This window comes from Chrysoperla carnea, chromosome 2 (assembly GCF_905475395.1).
Source record: "Chrysoperla carnea chromosome 2, inChrCarn1.1, whole genome shotgun sequence".
Lineage (NCBI taxonomy): Eukaryota > Metazoa > Arthropoda > Insecta > Neuroptera > Chrysopidae > Chrysoperla > Chrysoperla carnea.
The window spans coordinates 50,326,010-50,346,582 of record NC_058338.1 but is presented as its reverse complement, the minus strand read 5'-3'; the positions used below and the strand labels follow the sequence as shown (position 1 = coordinate 50,346,582).

General features: G+C 28.6%; 1 protein-coding gene across 1 annotated transcript in view; it reads right to left on the bottom strand.

Moving 5' to 3' along the window:
* LOC123291714 overlaps window positions 1–20,342 on the bottom strand; it is a 293,121-nt gene extending 272,779 nt beyond the window's left edge. Inside the window, exon 1 of the mRNA XM_044872106.1 lies at window positions 20,251–20,342. Coding sequence (XP_044728041.1) covers window positions 20,251–20,264 — 14 coding nt within the window. The 5' untranslated portion in view covers window positions 20,265–20,342. The remainder of the gene's footprint in view (window positions 1–20,250) is intronic.
* Window positions 20,343–20,573: the final 231 nt, after the last annotated feature.

Sequence of the window (20,573 nt, the reverse complement as noted above, 5' to 3'; positions counted from 1 at the left end):
TAGTTTAATAATTTTCAAAACAATTTGATTTTCAACACATGACTTGACTGTATTTACTACTATCTACTATCTAGTATGGCTGGTAGCTACCGCTTCGATAATGACACGGTATAACAAAGAATGTGTCGTTTTTTTTTCTCTTCTAAAAACAAACACAGTTATTTGAAATACAAAGTAATGAATGGTATTTAGAAGTAGAAAAAAACCATCAACAACAAACAAATGGTATCCGTTTTATTTTAAACAGTTAGATCATATAAAAATGTTTGTAGTTTTTTTTCTGTCCATGTAATACCAGGACCGGAATATCAGATAATTATCAAAATATAAAACATACAAATTTTTTCACATTCTTTCGTTTGATAGTTCATTTACTAATCCCACCAAAAGTGACAGACATAGGATTTCGTGGAACATATTTTAGTTTGTCTCTAAACATTTTTTTTTCAAAATATTGAAAACAAGTGAAAATAAACAATTGATTGAGTTAATTGTTAAAATAACATGTATAGACTGTGTTGATTACACTGTCACATTACGCATACATACATGTCACACATGCATAACTATAAAGTTTATTTTTAATAACTATAAAGTTTATAATAACTATAAAGTTTATTTTTTATAAGGAATATTTTTACCTTTAAACTTTTGTTCTATCTCTAACGGTTTACAAGGTGGGTCCTACGGACCCAAGACCCAATTAACCTATGTTGCCCATTTACGAACTCGACCTCACTTTTTATGTCCTGAGCACGCTGTATAAATTTCAGCTTGGTATCATTTTTCATTTTTGAGTAATCGAGTTGACTGACGGACGGACAAACAACCGGAAACGGACTAATTAGATGATTCTATGATGTAACTACTTAAATGGGGAAAACGTGTTTTTTAAGAACGATAAGAGTAATATTTCATTTTGTATTATGACTTATTATAAAAACAAATGAAAACAAACAATTGACTAAGTTAATTGTTGAATACCATGTATAGACTGTGCTGATTACACTGTCATATTTTACACATTAACATACCTGCCACAAATACATAACTGATATTCCCATATAATACATACTATATGCGCCTAATTTGCGCTCTCACAGACGGGTAAACAGTGATGTTTACAAAAAAATATTTCAAACGAAAGTTGTTTATTTTTTATACGGAACATTTTTTACATTTAAGTTTTTGTTCTATCTCTAACGGTTGACAAGATGGATCCTACGAACTCAAGACCCAATTGACTTGTGTTGCTCATTTACGAACTCGAACTCACTTTTTACGTCCTGATCACCCTGTAAAAATTTCAAATGGTATCATCTTTTGTTTTATCGTGTTTACAGACAGACGGACAGACACCCGAAAATGGACTAATTAAACACCTACACCAAAATTTTGTTCGTAGCATTTTTAAGTTAAGCGTTACAAGCTTGGGGCTAAACTTAATATACTCGGGTATATTTTATATATACATGGTATAATAATATATTACACTTTATTATGTTTTAAAATTACCTCTCATCATTTAAGTGGTAACACATTTTTGAACTAAATGTCTCTCATTTACCTAGTAATATCTTATTGAACAACCCTGTTCACTACGTCGATTTTCATCAACTTATCAACCTAAACAGTAAGAATCAACCAGTGCCAACCTTGACTCAAATTTTTTGTATTTTTATTTTATAATGGGCTCTGATGTTTTTTTAGGCCGTGGAAATTTTACCAAATTATAATCAAATTAGAGAAAAAACGATTGTAAACGTAAGTTTAACATGTAAGTTGCTTAATCCACACCTGTATGCTACAATAATAATTGTACATAGCATGTTACTTGGTACCAGTTTTTCTTGTATAGGTTAGTACTAAGAAGAATAGAATTTTTAATTAGTGATTGTATTGTAATAATATTAATATTTATTTGTTAGTTTGTGATACACGCTTTACTGAATTCTACCAAATTATTTTAATTTTAATGAATATGCTATTTAAATGTTATGCTAAATAATTTTTTTAAAACTCATTATTTTATTTTCAACTTTATAGTTTGGAACTTTATGGTTTGATTGTTGTTAAATTTATTTCATTGTAGTGACGTAGTCTTGTATAAAGTTCACAAACATACTAATATTATGATTGGTTATGGAGTTTTAGCTAACAAAGCTATCTTGAAAACATCGCCTACAAAAAAAATTTCAACATATGGATTTCCGATATTAAGAACGTTTAAAATTCTGTTTAACCATATATATCGGTGTAACAAATAAACGCCGACGGTCCAAGAACTTTCAAAATAATCATCTTTTCGAAATATGTTTCAAACAAAAATTTTTTAGAATATAAAAATAGCGAGCATTTAAGTGTGACTTGGAAATGATCATGGAACACTCTATGAAGGGCAACATAAAAATTTTTTATATGTGTTAAAGACATAAAAAGCACTATTTTTTTGTAAGCCGAATAGTAAGTAACAACAAATATTGAATTCTACCGAAATTATAAATTTCGGTATAGAAATTGTGTTAGATTAAAACATTAATTTTTATCAATTTTCAGGCGCCGTATTCGACAGAACAATTATTTCAAGAAAAACTCTCAATGATCATTTCTGGTTGAATGGCTTCGTGAATAACGAATTCTGGAGTTAGAAGTAGAGAATTCACATTAATCATGTTTACATGGAAATATGAATGGTCTGCCTTTTTTCAAATGAAAATGCTATGAACTCATATCTAAATTAAAAGACTTCTAGTGCTCTACCTCCAAGCCATTAGTTGGATAAAAATAAAAAAAGCAAAGACACTGTTCCGCAATGACAGAGATCGAGTCATTGATTCCCTCTGGAGTTTGCTTTTCTTTAAGAATGTGTGACATTACAACAATGTTTGATTTTAAGGCTCAAAATTTTTTTGTCGATAGATTTTTACTCCAAGAATATGTGGATAAAGCTCTAAAAACCGACATATTTTGTAAACATAAGCTTTTGATTATTTTCACTTGGAACGAATTAAAACAAATACAAAAAAACTTTTGAATAGAAAGAAAACTTATTAGCAATGACATCACTACATATTATAAAACAAAGTCGCTTTTTCTGTCCCTATGTACGCTTAAATCTTTGAAACTACGCAACGGATTTTGATGCGGTTTTTTTTAATAGATGGAGTGATTCAAGAGGAAGGTTTTTATGTGTAATACATCCATATTATAGTAGAGTAAGGGGTTGAAATAGAGGTTGAAAGGGATATGCTTCAAAAACTTAAAAAGTTGTGCATCGATTAAGCTCAAATATTGACACGATATACAAACAGCTTCAAAGATCTATTGTTTTTATCTACTTTTAACCTTTGGAGGGTAGAAAGGGGTAGCGAGAAAGTGGGAAGGAATTATCGAATATTTACAAATATACCTAAGTGGGGTATCAAATAAAAGAGCGTGACGTGTACATTACAAAACTGTTATCCCACGCAAGGAAATGTGGAGGGAGGGGTGCAAGTGGGGATGTTGCCCAGCAAAGCGGGTAGTTCACAGCTAGTAGAAAATAAAAAAAACAAATGTCTCTATCCATATCAGAGAGGTATGGTAGGGTAGTATTATGGTTGAAATTATTTTTATCTTATTTTCAACTTTGACGATAAATTTTGTTATAACTTCATAAATATAGACGAAAATTAAAATTAAAATTTTTCGATATCTGTCTTGGTTTTCAAAATATCGAAAGATGAATAGTTAAAGAAAATTTTGAAAATTACAACAGATATCGAAAATTTTTTTCCTTACTTTTAGTCTCAGATCGTCAAGGTATAACATAATTCATCATGAAATTTAGAAAATATTTTTTTTTAATTTGTGCCCCCACTACCGTGCAGTTACATTCTTAAGCCCATTTTCACATAGTATCCGTGCCTGACACTATAAATAGTTTCAATATCTATTACTAACGGTATAGATAAGTTTTCCTCAAGAAAATCGACAAGAAAAGGATGAAATTCTCGCAGTTGTTATATTTTTCACTCTAATGTTATTTTGAAGTAATTCTTACTCTGAAAACAAAATAGTCTTGTTTACTAAAAATCAAGGTTTGCACAAGGAAAAATTCGTTTTTAAAAGAAATCGTCAAACAAGATTTGAATATCATTTTTACGTACTTAATACTATTTATTGTTTTATATTTTGTAAAAAGCAATAAATTTAAATTATTCATGTTGCAAATGTTAGCATTGATGCATAGAAATTTCTAAAATCTATAATGTTTTTGCATTACATGATATTTAATAATCCATGGATAATCCCATGTGTGACAATACTCTAACATAGATTTTACACTGAAACATGATTAGTTCAATTTATATACAAAATGATTTATGAACTTTGTATTTTTACATATGAAAAATAACAATGGTTAAACAATCAATGTTGACTTTTTACCGAAATATTGTATTTTCCAAGTTTTCTAATACATTTAAAGTTCTCTGAAAATTTTCATAAGCAGCAAAGTTTAATATTTTAATACAAACTACAGTGAATTTTGTCTGCATTAAATTACAGGAGTTATTTTTTTTTTAAATAAGTTCAGTATCATCATGTATTGAATAGTAAATGCACAAAATCCGTAAAAAAGGAACGGATATTGCCGCCGTTTTGAGAAATCCATTTGGGCTTATATATCCGTAATCGCGAATTTAGGACCCAAAATAGTACTTAACTTTACAGTAGGTTATTAAATTTCCAAATTTTTGGTTAATTTTTTTAATCGTAATTGAAATTTGAATCGGTAGTCGCTGTTTTTGCAGCTAAGAAGGCAGATTATTTATGGCTAGTTATGTCACTACCATTAACATTTTTTAAATATATATTTATTGAATTTTCACAATTAGACTATGCAACCTCTTTTTAATTACCCTTCACCCGGTGATTGTAACACTGAACGTGTTATAACAACATAAATATTAATTTTAGAAAAAAAGTTGGATGTAGAAGTTTTAGGAAATTTGTAGATTTGAAAGTTTGGTTATTAGCATTTTATTGTTTAAACAAATATCGAGATATCGGTCAAATAGTCAATAAGTAAATCTTCATAGTCGTACAAGTCATAAAGCGTTAGTGAAACAAAAAAGAAATTTTTACAAAAAAAAGATAGGAAATTTCTTCATCTACAATAAAGGTTATTACCATTTTTGATATAACGGTTACGGAGATATAAACCAAAACGGTTTTCCTTAAAACGGAGATACTTCCGCCCTCTATTTTTGTAAGGTTTTGTGCATTTTCATTCAGCACGTGATATTGAACATATTTAAATAAAAAAAATGACTCTTGTAATTTAGTGCATTATGGACAAGGGTAACAAGCTTTTATATTACCGATATTAGTGATCCATATGTCGCAGGTTCAAATCCGACTCGAATTTTTTTAAATATCCTATTAGCAGGTATAAACCTTTATTCTTTTACCTGCTCATGTAGTTGTGACAATCACATCAATATTTTATTATAATATTAATAAGTGGTAGAGCCAATCAAATTGTTTAAAACTATGTTGCATTTCAAAACAACAATATTTGAAATTTTTTAGACAGTATATTACTTTCATACGTAAACAACTCATGCGTTTGTGTCAACTTCACGACTCAACCCCGTACGGTAGTTTTATCACGTTCGTCGCCCCATTCGCCATATTTAATCTTGCGGTGAGATTGAGACAACTTCATATCGGTTGGTTTTAAGAATTTTTTATTCAATGTATAATCCTCTATTTTCGTATTTAATGTCAAACAATATCAATCACATTGCACTTGTATAATAACGTAATATTTCGTATCATGCATGCAAATATCGATTTGATTATGAGATTATTTCTATACATAAAAAGCTCTTGAATGTTATAAAGCTACTACAACTCTACATACGTATTATTTATAGATATATCTAATTAGTTTTACATAATGTAATTGTAAAGAACCTATCATATAGTGTACATGCTCATTCAATACCGACCCATGTAAACTTTTAATAATGATGTTACGTAAATTCTAGACAACGTATTTTTTTATTTGTTAATCCAATTTTATACTTTATCATCGACCTTCATAGAAAAAAAACGTGAGAATACGCAAGGTGTTCTTTATTTATAATTAAATGGAAACTGTCCACAAAATTTACTATGTTACACTCAGATACCTTTCCAAAACCGAAAAAAGCCTCAAGCTTTGAACAAAAAATAAATCCAAGTAGTTAAACCTTTTATCATTTTAAAATACCTATATACTTTTTAACTTAACCCAGTACAGGAATTTTTTGTAATGGGGCCGATTATCGAAATCGAGATTTTCAACGAGATTTTAAGTATTAACGTTTCATGGTCAGGAAAGGGCATTAAGGAGATATGTAAGTATTGACTAATACTAGAAATTTTAATAAAACTTTATAAATACATTTTTTAATTAACAAAGTTTCCAAAAATCATAAAAGTTCCTAGGTCACCGGGCTTTTTATTATTTTTCTATCGTTCAAACTTGGCTGAAAAAATAATGAATCATATAGGTTATCCTTTTCAATTGAATATTTCTATACCAAAAAATTTAGAAAGTGTGATAAAAAACTATCTAAAATATTTAGACAATCTTGTAGTTTATAATAATGCCATAAAAATATAAGGTTGCCGGTGATACAATAACAAATTTTAATTTAATTATGGGTTCACCATTTGATGAACAGAGACGACCATAGTTAGAGTTTAGTATTGATGATTGAAGAGCGATATCTATATTATTAAATTTATAAGCCTTACTTGTACACAATATATTATATATTTTTGTAGTAGCGTGGTATTCTAAAATAAAAAAATAATTCATTACTTTACTACAAAGCATATATTTGGTTTATATGTATGAACCGTGCAATAGACCAAAACTTGTTTACAATAGTGTAGGCTTACAATCACCTTAACACTAATTTTGAGAAAAAGTATGTGTGTTCGTGATCATTTTTTGTCCTTGAGATCGGTCGGTCGAAGCGTATTAACGGCAATGTGATCCGAAAAGAATTTCATACCATTCGGTCGAATCGGCCGAGTTTTTTTTAAATCCTTCCTAATCGATATCGCGCGATGGTGTAAACTAGCCGTAGTACGTATAAACTCACCGATCGAAGAGTTATTGTATATTATATTATTCAGTTATTATATACAACCTCTGAGAAAAGGTTTTATACAAGTTATCGTTTACTTAAAAATTGAATAATTATTATAACCTATGTTCTTAGATTCAAATACATATAATATGTTAGAATGTAACCTACATGTGCCTTGCTAACCTGATATAGTGATACGCATATGGCATATAAACTTTTCTATATGTCATGTCGTAACATATTTAATACACCTGCTTACCAGGTTTTTAATGTTATAAGATGTATCACCATCATTTCAACATGTTACTGAATATGTTGAACATATTTAAATTATATAGCAAAAATTATTATGAATATAACCCTTAACTAGTAACGGAAAGAATACTTAAAATATCATATCCAAATACCTGAGTAATAATTTTCTCTTATTCGCACCGTGTGAGAGTTTTATAGGAGGCGTTTCCATGGGAACGATACACTACTTTAATTATAGAATTGTATGGATTGCATTTATGACTTACATTGAAACTTTAATATTATTGTCTCACAAATTTAAATAAATAATTATGATAATTTACATTTGAAAAATAATATTTGTGCAATTTGATTTCTTATTTTCACAATTTTTAATGCATTAAGTTTAATTAATTAGTGTTTTTCAATAATTTTAATTTGACATTTTCTATAACATTAACATGTAAAGAATTGCAAATACGTCATAACAGCCTCCTTTAACGGCAAAATTTTCACTGGGGTCGCCGGCATCGGTTTTATTGTCTCTTCCATGACTTACACACAACGAATATTTGTCATTAAGGCTTCATTGTAATAGTTTATACCCATAAAACCGAGACTCATTAAAGTTTAAAAACTAAAAGCAATGAAACGGGTAGGTTTGTGAGAACATTCTTATATTCCAAAAGAATGCTTACAAAAAAAGTATTTCCTGATTTCCTGAGTACAATGGCAAGACCTATGAACCTAAAATTTTTATTTACAATGTATGGCATCTATCGTAAGATTTCTTATAATAATTGGCATCTTGTTTTGTTTGTTTTCTAAAATAAAAATATAATTAATGGCATTCGAAATATTTATTTGTTTATATTAGGTAATAATTTTCTGTTTTTTAAACTTTCTGGTAGGAAGTTTTTACTTTCACCCTGAAAATCGAAATAATTTTATGATGTTTGTATAACTTGAGATATTGACAATGTGTGTGATCGTTTATAACCATTTTTGTCACCCGATTACTCGCGAACAAATTACCACATCAATTTTAAATTCCCAAAATACCAACATTTTATCTACTTTAATACAAACAATTCGGAAATATTATAGCAAGATAAAATGTAAATGAATTTTTCTATAATTTACTATCAAAACATTTTTGTCTAAAATTTACAGTTATATTTGGATTTTAAATGTAAAGCTCAAATTAAATCTATATGTAAGTAATTTCATATAATGTTTCTCTAAAAGAGAATTGAAAGACCTCTTGTATTGACCCCATTTTCTGGAAGTTTTCTATCGCCTTATCTCGTCTAATTTTTTACAACTTTTCTCAATCAATTTGCGTCTCTCGCATTTTTATACCATGCATATATGTAATATGCAAGGTATACTAAGTTTAGTCCCAAGTTTGTAACGCTTAAAAATATTAATGCTACGAAAAAAATGTTGGTATAGGTGTTCATAGAATCACCTAATTAGTCCATTTACAGTTGTCTGACTGCCAACACGATAATTCAAAAACGAAAAGATATATCAAGATGAAATTTTTACAGCGTACTCAGGGCATAAAAAGTGAGGTCGAGTTCGTAAATGAGCAACATAGGTCAATTGGGTCTTGTAAACCGTTAGAGATAGAACAAAAGTTAAAATGTAAAAAATGTTCCTTTTAAAAAGCAAAACAACTTTTGTTTGATACATTTTTCTGTAAACATCACTGTTTACCCGCGAGGGCGCAAATTAGCCGTAAGTTGTAAAGTATGTACTATAAATGGGAACATCAGTTATATTATTTATGTATGTGTGGCATGTATGTATGTGTAATGTGATAGAGTAATCAACACTGTTTATGCATGGTATTTCAACAATTAACTCAGTCAATTGTTTGTTATCACTTGTTACAATTGAAATTCTTCTAGAAATTGAATAGGCATTCGAAGTATAAAAAAGCAGAGCATTAAGATCCCTCCAAAATTGGACGTTTGCTTTTTAGCACATTTTCAACCAATTAAAAAGCATCTGTCCCCCTGTTAGTCGATTATTTACTGAAAATTTGGATTCTTATTATCTCGTCCCTAGTTGACTTGTAAATCTCGTTTCTCTCATCTCTATCAGCATTATGAGCATCTACCTCCTCTTCCCCCGTAAACATTCATAACAGTTTCGAACACCCCTCCCCCATCTTACGTAAGATTGAATCTCGTTTTGACGAATAATGAAAGGTTGTTAGAAAAGAATCAGTTACAATAAAACTCGCAGTTTGACGTAAATTAAAGATTTTATTCTTTAGCATTTAGTCATACATTATTTCTAATATTAAATTTCAACTCATAAAATCTTACGTAAGAATGGGTTTAACAACCCCCCCCCCCTCCCCACATAAGCACATGAATAGATTTTTTTATATTCACCGCCCTCTCCGAACTGCTGACGTAATTAATAAATAGGCCCTTAAACAATAAATCGCTAGATTTTTAATTTGTGTTTTTAATTTTAAGATTACTACTTTTACCAATGTATTGAAAGAAAAACCTTGATTCTAACAATCGTTTTGGAATGAGTACAATACTTAGAATTATCAGAAAATTATGGATCTGATCTCTAAAGATCAAACCTAAACGAATTGTTTGTGTATTTATTGAAAACATCTCCACATATAATATGATAACAAATAACACAGAATCACTTTCGCTATAAAGATTTACTTGCTTTTGGAGAGTGCCTTCATAAAAATTTTCAAAAAAAATAAAATAAAATGCATATAATTATAATAAATTATCATAATATGTTTAAAAAATTCTATTTATTTATTTATATTGATTTTATAGGTGTTTATTATTATTATATTAATAAATATATTTACATTGAAAAATACTAGTTTTATTGGTGACTGAAATCGATGGTGTGGTCAATACGTTTAAGGTATAACCTTTGCCATTGAACAAAGTGATATATGAGAAATTCATGAAAAAAGTGAAAGTAACCAATATCAACTATTTGCCATTGTTTGTTGATGTCATTATAGTTATTAATGTGTAGTGAAGTTCTCCAAGGCCAGAGGCTAAACATTTATAAAAGTTTCCTCTTTTTGTAATTCATTTCCCTCTGGCGTTAGATAGTTAGTTAAAGTAACTAAATTTAATTATTTTTTGCCCAACGAATGATAACATCGTACCAAGTGTGGATGTCAGCTACTAGCCAAGGCTTGGTTATATAATCTTCATATAACAAAGCCTTAAAAGCATGGTAAGAAAAAGAAAATTTTTTATTGTAACCACTTTTAAGCCAGTCAAATTGCACCTAAAAATCGCAAAACGCCATGTAAAGCTGCTTTTTTGGTATGGTTTTTGGACCCCTTAGGGGAGTGTGAAACTACGTTTTACAAGCAAAAAAAATAGTGCTTCAAATTTAGTTTTTTTTAGTTTTTCACCTGCTACGAAGGTAGCAAAATTTTATCTTGGTTGCGGCTTAACAGGATGATGAATAGTAACTCAGCTAAAGCTGTAGATAGATTGACTTTGATTTACACGCACGTCAATCATATACAGGGTGTCTTTCTTAAGTAGACATATGCTTGAAACTCGCAAAATACCTTTTATCGATAAAAAAATTTTAAGCAAAAAATGTTGGGTGTATAGGCGCACATCTTATGCAATCATTAAACTTGACCTAAACTTTCAGGCTCAATGAAAAGCTCACTCTACTCCATAACAGGTAACAGAACACTTTAAATTAAAAAGTTGTTGTTTATTATCAATAAAAGTGGTTTGTTTTCCATGAAGACCATTTTTTCTCTCAAATTGAATGAAGGAACACGCAAAAAGTTAGATTTTTGCTATCAATTTTAGCCTAAACTATCCAGTTTACAAAAAAGTTTAAACAAAAAATATTAGTTTTTATCAAGAACAACTTTCATACTGAAAATGTTCGTCTAATGTTTGTCAGTTCCGAATCAGATAAAGTGTTTAATTGAGCTCGAAAACTTAGATCGAATTCAATACCCGTAGAAGATGCGTGTTTTTGAAACTAAAATTTTTCGTTTGAAGTATTTTCCTCGATTAAACTTATTCTTCAAGTTTCACGTATATATCAAGTTAAAAAAGGCATCCTGTATGTTACCACAGACTTTGCGTTTATTTTAAAACTTTACAACATGTCTTACATATCCTGCTTCTACAAACGTGTGAAATGTTTTTAAAGTTGGCTCTGCTCCGTAAAGATTTTATAATAGTCATCAATTATCTTTTAAGCACTCCGATAACGTTTCCACGATTGAACACATCAAAAAAGACACAAATTATACATTCCAATAAGACACGCACAATATGTGTGCCAATAAGTTAAAATAGACAACTAACAATTTTTGAATTTTAAAGATCTAAATTTTGTAATCAAAATATCACGACCTCTCAGCATAAATAATCCATTATACATCAAATTTAAATTATATACTTAATAAAAATCGCGTCTATATTTAAAGTTTCAGTATTTATTTATTTATAAAACTAAATTAAGTATTCTATATTAATCCAAAAATAAAAAAAAAAACTATGAGGGTCAACATTGTGTTCAGTCATATTGGATTTTTATATAATTCGCAATGCACGACTTTACCTGTATTATGGGATTATTGTAGACATTATGTGTTTATTGTACAATAATAAATTGTTTACAAGAGAAATTTACAAAATTTTAAAAACCTCCATCAAATTTTTCGGGTATGGAATCCTAAACTCGCATTTGGAACATATCTAAGAATACTCTCAAATAATTTTTGATATTTTTTCGAGTACAGAACCTTACTTCGCACTTAAAACACTCTCCATTAAATAACCTCCATTAAATAACCTTTAATACTCTCCATTAACCGTTCAAACAAAGCCAAAAATATCAAAGTCGGTTCATCCGTTTAGACGCTACGATACCACAGGTAGACACACACACACATAGCGGTCAAATTTATAACACCCCTTTTTTTAGTTCGGGGGTTAAAAACACCATCGATCATATTTAATTGTGATCGCGTGTTTTAATTGTGATCGTATATAATATCGATCATATTTAAGGATTTAAAAATGTTCATTGTGCGTTTTCAAAGTTTTAGAAACAGTCGGATTTTTATTTAAAATACTTTCATTTTATTTATTAACTATCTGTGAACTACCCACATTGCTGGCCAACATCTTCTTTTGCCCCTCCCTCCATATCCCTTTGCGTAGGAGTTACAGTTTTGTAATGTACGCTTAACACCCTTTTATTTGATAGCCCCAGCCCTTCTTGAAGCTGGTTGGTATATCTTGTCAATATTTGAGCTAAATCGATCGAAATCCCTTTCAACTCATGTATTATAAATAAAAATCTTCCTCTTGAATCACTCTATCTATTAGTAAAAACCGTATCAAAATCCGTTACGTAGTTTTAAAGATTTAAGCATACATAGGGACATGATTTGTGTAGACAGCGGTAGGTGACTTTGTTTTATACTATGTATTGATTTTTGAATTTAATGAAATACAAAAATCAATCTATTTAACACAAATCTAAAAGCTGTAAGCGAATTTGGAATATTAATGAACAAAGTGTGGTCCAAGAAGTTATACGGGCAGGACTTGATCAAATGGCAGATAACGTTAAAATAATGATAATTTTTCAATACACGTAAAGTTGGTAAAGCGTCCTTTTTTAGTATTACTAGCAAATAAAAAATTTTGTGACAATAAAAAAAAAATCAATACAACTTACTTTTATTGAAACATGAAGTTAAAGAAAAACTAGTTTTATATTCAAAGTTAAACTATAGTTTCGATATCCATTGACTTAAGACTCTGGATCGAATTACTGTTTTGATATTTTTAGAGGTAAAGAAATTTGGCGCAGGTCTGATTTTACTTTATAGTTTATGATTATTGTTACAGTTATACATGACTGACTATTCGTAAAAGCTAGAGGCGATCTATTTAAAATATCAGGGATGAGGCGAAGCGCTACAAGCTTTGACGAATAGTCATGTATAAATGATGCATATAAGAAATTATTTTCTACTTTTTAGTACAATAAAAGCTTGACCCTTAAAAATTATTTTTTATTTAAATTTTTAATTTATTAATGGTGGAAGCGATTGAAAAAAATGCGAAATTTCAGCTCAATCTCAATCAAGATAAATCTAAACAAAATTAGTTGTTATAATAGTTTCAATTACCAGCAATATACAATTTATAAACCATATCGTCAGCCACTTATATTATATGAAGCAAGAAGAGTTCTTACGGTCGTTTTTATGTATGAAACAAAGAAAGATTGTATAAGTACACATGAATCCAGCCAATCGGATTCCTTGAAGTTGTACACATACAACACCGATCACACAAAGTAAACTCTTTGTTTTGTACATAACAACGTCCTTCAAACTCTTCTTACTTCATATATTTTATATGGCTAACGAAATAGCTTACAATCGGTATATTAAATTTCTACCCAACGCTTCCACCAAAATTGAAATTTCTCTTTAACAATAAAATTTCGATGATGATGCTTTGATTATTATATATTGAAGCAATTTTCGAAACGTATTATGGGCAAACAAAAATTATAGAAAGAGTAAAATTCTGTGCATGCGAATAACAATATATCGATATAAATTCGTGACTTGAAAACAATATTATGCATAAACTACTTTTATAAAATTATGAATACTTAAAAGGCGACTTTATATCAGAACCGGTTCTGCTATATAAAACATTTGTGTGTGTATATTTAGTTATTGTGTATAACTTTATATATTTGATAGATATTTGTGTATATTATTATTATTATATAAAATATTTAATAATTATGTAACTAAAATAAATAAATTTTTAATATGATTTAAAGTATACCATGGTAAATATGGCTGTACACATCATACGGGGTTATATATGTATGATGCATTGAATACTCAAATATCCATATTTGAAAATAATTCAAGGTAAATCCATTAATTAGTCATTAATAAATATAATAATATCTGTATCACTATCACATCGTATATATTAGACTTTGCAAATTTATTTATTTCTTCCAAGGTGACCATTGTTAGAGAATATCATGCTGTTTTTCTTTATTCAAGAGCAGCCCATTTTAATAGGAAAAATGGGATTTTAACACAGCATGTGCTTTTGCATAATGAAAACAGGTAGTTGTTAATGCAAAATTCTAAATTCTATGCGTTCTTGGGTGTTATAGCAGCTCATATATTTTCTCTATAAAAGAACAAACTAACTTGATAAATACGGTAGAAACTGAATGTAAAAATCTCGTTTTTCGCATTAAATTGCCCTTTTATGAAGTTTACAATTTATAATGGCTCAGTAGCCGTGCTTTTTAAGTCACAATGTACTTGACTTGTCAGGCTTCTGACTCGGAGATTGCGGGTTCGAATACATGCAGCGGCAGTATGATCAATTATAATTATTATTAATAGGGCGGTAAATTGATCATACTCTCGTCGCTTGGATACACCTACCTTCAACCGCAAAAGATGTTACATTCTGAATAAAGAACTACTTCTATTTTCAATATTCAAAAAAGTAGACAGTATTCTGACGTCTGACGTCTCCCAATTTATAATGATAATCCAAAGGTGTTTTTGATACTAAAAATGTTCGCTTTCATCTTGTGTCAAAAACAGACAAAAATCTATCTAATTCAGATCTAAAAGTTTTAAGTGCTACGAATATGAAAAAATTTAAAGTTTTTATGTTCTACAATTTTAATTATAGATATTAACTAACATCAATGGAGCCAAAGAAACCGATATAATCGTGGAAAACCTTGATATTATTTTATCTTTGACCTTGAAAAACTTACGATGCAGATACGCCAAACTAAAGCTATATACGAAAATACAGCTTATTATCGTTCATTCCGAGGTTAACCCCATTTTTATACTAAAGTAAGAGTTTGAAGAAAAGTTTCAATGTAATAAAAATGTTTTTTATAAAGAAATTAACAAATAATGTTTGAAAAATTTCTTTCAAAATATCTTAAATCTCTCATTTTCCCTGAGAGTCCAAGCTAAGACAAAATTTAATTTTCCATTTTCTCAAAAACTATTAAAATTTGTTGGTAGCATCGAAAAAACCAAAAAATTGCAAGAAAATTTTATCCTACATGGATCTTATGGAACATTATTTATAAAAATAATATAAGCACTGATAAATATTGTCTTTACAGGGTATTTCAACAGTTAATTCAGTCAATTGTTTATTTTCATTTGTTTAAACACTAAATTCACGTTATATAAAACTGCACCACGGGCGGTAGGTATCGAAAATTTTAAAGAATGATTTTAACTATTTGACAACACTGTCAAAATTAAGGATTCAATTCATATAATGTCAATAACATAAACAACTTGTTTGAACAGGTTGAAATAATATTATGACTCATTGCAGCATATTAACTATACCTATATTATTGTTTTCTATTGTATGCAAATTTTTGGCACAGATTTATTTTAACATTTTATGTCTATTATCAAATCACAAAATTGAAAATAATATTCATAATAATAATTTTTATTTTGTTTTAATAAAATCACTTTCATTTCTATTAAAAAATTATCACTTTGTTCTAACATGAAAACATTTAAATCTAGGGCCACGCGTAGTATTTGACAGTAGTATTTAAATGGTTGGAAATGAAGAGACTTGTCAAGATCCAGTCTAACAACCTTTTCCTCTATGAAAATTTTCATTGTTGCGGACTTATATTAGAAGGGCCTAGATTGGTGAATATTCATTAAGAACGATATTCAAATTCGAAAAAAAAAGTAAAAATGTATGTTCGTTTCCTTACAACTTTAAAAATTTGCAATTTTTACGATATTCGACAATGAATGCTTAAGGTTTTTCGATACCGTAAAAATGAAAATGATACCAAAAATTATGATAAAAATTTTTCGGAATCAATTCAGTCAATATTATTATTTTGTTAAAAAAAATTAATTAAAAAAAACTTTTACGTTCAGAAGCATTTTTTATACGGGATTATGCCAAAATTTTCCATGCGAAAATTATTCATGCTCAATGACGGATTTTACCCGGTCTAGTAATAGATTTTCAAATAATTGTTGCATGCGTATTTTCTAAAACCATGGGCCACAAAAAACAATGTTTTTTTAATAGATTAAAAAAACTAAGAAAAATGGCAGTGGAACCATAAAAACTAGTCACCTAGCATATCAAAAGATTGTTTTTCAAAATAATCATATTTTTAACCGACTTCAAACCAAAAAGAAAGAGGTTCTCAATTCGACTGTATTTTTTTTTAAATATTTGTTACCTCAGAACTTTTGATTGAGTGAATCGATTTTGATGATTCTTTATCTACTTGAAAGCTGGTGCTTCCCGCGTGCTTCAGTTCCGACAATGTCATCCATGTAAACACATATAAGTCTTAAATTTGCATTAAATATGTTCGCGACAAATGGACGAATAACTCAGTATCACGTCAACCGATTTCGATTATCCTTTTTTTATTGACAAATTAGTTAGTGTATTTCCGATTCACGAAAAATCATAAAATAAAAACTTTTAACAAAAAAAAAAACCGACTTCAAAAAAAACAATTCAAAATAAATTAATATGCACTAAAAAGTAAAAAATAACGAAAATATAACGTATAGTTACAATTATTGTTATTTTTTAGTGCATATTAATTTATTTTGAAAGGTTTTTTTTTTTTTTGGAAGTTGTTTCTTTTTTGTTAAAAGTTTTTTTATTACGATTGAAAATTACATTTTATTATATTTTCTTTAATTTTTATATTATAAAAAAAATTAACGATTAAATAAAAATGATAAGCACGATTTTAAGACCATGCACATATCGTCTTAATATAAATATAGCATTTTACGTGGGAGTTTTGTGCAATCATTAGAAAACTTGAAATGGCAATATTTATTAATGAAGGTTAGTGGTAATTAGATATCTATCGTAAGATTTATGAAAATTCGTGATAAATTATTTGAATTAATTTACCATAAAAATAATACGATTACTACAATTTCATCAGAAAATAAAAACTTCATAAATTGTATCATTATAGGTAATAACTAGAAAATTTTGTTTGAAGAGCAAAAAAAAAACAAGATAAATTTACAAAATTTAAAAAAATCCAGACAAATTTTTTCGGCTACAGAACCCTAAACTCCCATTTAAAACATATCTTAGAACACTCTCCATTTAATTGCTTTTGTCCTTAAAGCCTTTTCCCAGCCGATTTGGAAGATCATCGCAAATTTTTTCGTGCTTGAAACATAGCTAAGAACACTCTCCATTAAATTACCTTTCAAGCAAAACCCAAAAAATTAAAATCGGTACATTCGTTTAGGCACAACGATGCCACAGACAGACAGACAGAAAGTGAAAACTTAAAAGTTTGGAATAATTGTGTATTTATACTATGAATAATTAATAAATTAAAATTTTTTAATTTCAAATTGGAAATTACATGCAAGCTAAACCAGCCCAAATTTTTTCACATTTTGACTTTTATATAACTTTCAGGCCGCTTCAAAATTCTTTTTATTGGTTAAGCTTGTTAGAAAAGTCAGAAAAATCTTTTAAAAATGATCGAGATATTAGTAGCAGAGTGTCTACATATGAACTTTTATGGCCTTAAAAAAATTTCAACCTTATAAATAAAGGTTTGAATTAATTTCTTAATTAGAAAAAAAAAAGAGTAGTTTTTCAACGATACCAGGCTGCCTTTATTAGGCAGCCAAAGAATATTTCCCACAGTTTCATTATGATTAATAAGGTTTGATTGTATATCACTTTAAAATTTGGGGCCAAGAAAAAATTATAATCGCAGTTTTATCCAATTAAATTTTTATTAACAATTATCTAAATTTCGCTTCTTAAAAAATTCTATGTTGAGCTTTATTTGAGCACTCTCTATGATCTGTTGAAGCGGAGTTATAAGCGAAAATCTGATTTAAAATGTTTAATTTTTGTTAGTTGTTAAATAAACAAATGAAGCCGATGTCTGATCGAAACAAAACTACAATTTCCGACTTCCTGGGGAAATCATGCCCCGATCTTTTCAACTTTGCCGGAAAAAATTTTCCTTCGGTACCGGACTAATTGGATAATAAACGGGAGATAAACCAAAAAGTTGTAAGATAGTGAAATGAATTATATCACCGAATTATATCTTAATTAAAATATCTCCTTACTTATTGAACTCTATAGAAATTATATTGATGTCGGGAGAATTTACATAATTTCTCCCGATCAAATTTGACGTAGTGATAGCCCTACACCTTCAGAAACTCGAATCTGCTAAACTCTCTTATATTCTCGGAAAATGCCGGACAAATATTTTGAAAAGCTTTCCTCAATTTTGTCCAATATGGGGATAATTTAATTAAATTTTAAAACAAAGTTAATATTGAAAAAAAATTTATAACTAACTTAAGTTACAACACCCTAAAATAAAATGTCGCAAAACGTTTTTACGATGTTGTAACTACATCCCGATTCGAGATGAGAAAATATGAAGATACATGACTTTTTTCAGAAATCTAAACTGAAGATATTTTAATTAGTGATTTTCAATTTGAGTCCTTCGATTTTCTTTACTGAATAATTTAAAGGAGAATAGTTTTAATGAAAATTTCTTTCCAAACAAAAGTACCTATAGATAATATTCTCACAATATGATAATCTATTGAAAACTGTACATATCATTAGTCTTATCAAAGGAAATTAGTCATATTTTAGGTTTTATTTTGTCGATTTTAATGATAAAGAGATAAATTTTCAACAATTTTGTAAAATAATTCGATATTTAATTATTTTAAAAACAACCACTGATAGTTTTTCTTTAAACCATAAAACAATAAACATATTTAATTTTCTTTCTTTAAAGAATAATTAAAAGATCCAGTGGTCGAGCGGTCTAAGGCGTTAGTCTTTGACCGTTTGGCTACTGAATGGAAGATTGCGGGTTCGAGTCCAGGCAGCGGCAGTGTGAACAATTATAATTAATGGGGGGTGCAGAATTGATCACATTGTCGTCGTTTGGATAAGAACGAAGTGACCGGATCCATCCACATAAAAATGTAATTTTAAATATGTATGTAATTAAATATATAAAGATTAACAAATAATGATGTGGATGGCCTCTGTTATAAGGCCTATATATCAAAGAAACGGAGGTTAAACTTCATTATTATTAATTAAAGAGAATTGAAAAAAATACACTCGAACCAGGACTCGAACCCGGACTTCTTGGATCCATGGCAAGCGCCCTACCAATTAGGCTATTCGAGTTCTAGACTCGAATGCAATTTTTTCAACTCAATGAATTTTTTAATTAAAAAATTCATTATTATTATTTAAAAGATAAAGCATGGGTAAAAACCAGAAAATGCGGAAAGGGTGTCATAAAAATTTATAAATTTATTTAAGAGAGAGAAGATTTTGATAATTAATTTCAGTATTTAAGTCATCAGAGTGTAGTGTTGTCCTTTACACACGGGTTTGGCAAAAAAATGGATTTTTAAAATGTATAGAATTTTAAAAGCTTAGAAATTATTACGAATTGCACCTTGGAACTAAAAAGTGTCTGATAAAATCGTCCCCAAAAATTATATTAAAGGTAGGGATCTAAAATTGAAAACGTACATTTCCAATTTCATATCACAGAAAATGACGTAGGGATGAACCTACACATCACGGGTCATTTATTTTAATTATACACAGGAAAACCATCGATTAAAATATCCGGTTGTATTTTTTTTTTTAATAATATTATTTAAATAATTTAACAGTTATCATTAAATAAGAAAAAAACATTAAATCTTCAAACTATTAATTTAAAATCAAAGACAAAATAAATTCACCTTTCTTTAAACATGTTGTCTCACTTTTTAATAATAAATTCAAAAAACCACCAAAAATTCACTATTAATTCACTGTTGTTAAATTCAAAAAAAAAATTAACATAAACAAATTAAAAACCAAAACTTAAGTATTTAAAAAAACTGAACAAAAATAACAAATTTCCATTTTTCGCACATAATTGTAAATAACAAACACAAAAAAAGTAACAAACCAAAGTTGTAACACAAATTAAGCAAAATAAGTTGTTTTGACTAAATTTTGTCAAAATTAATACTATTTAATCAAAAAAAAAAATTAATAAAAACTGTCTTTTTTCTTTCAA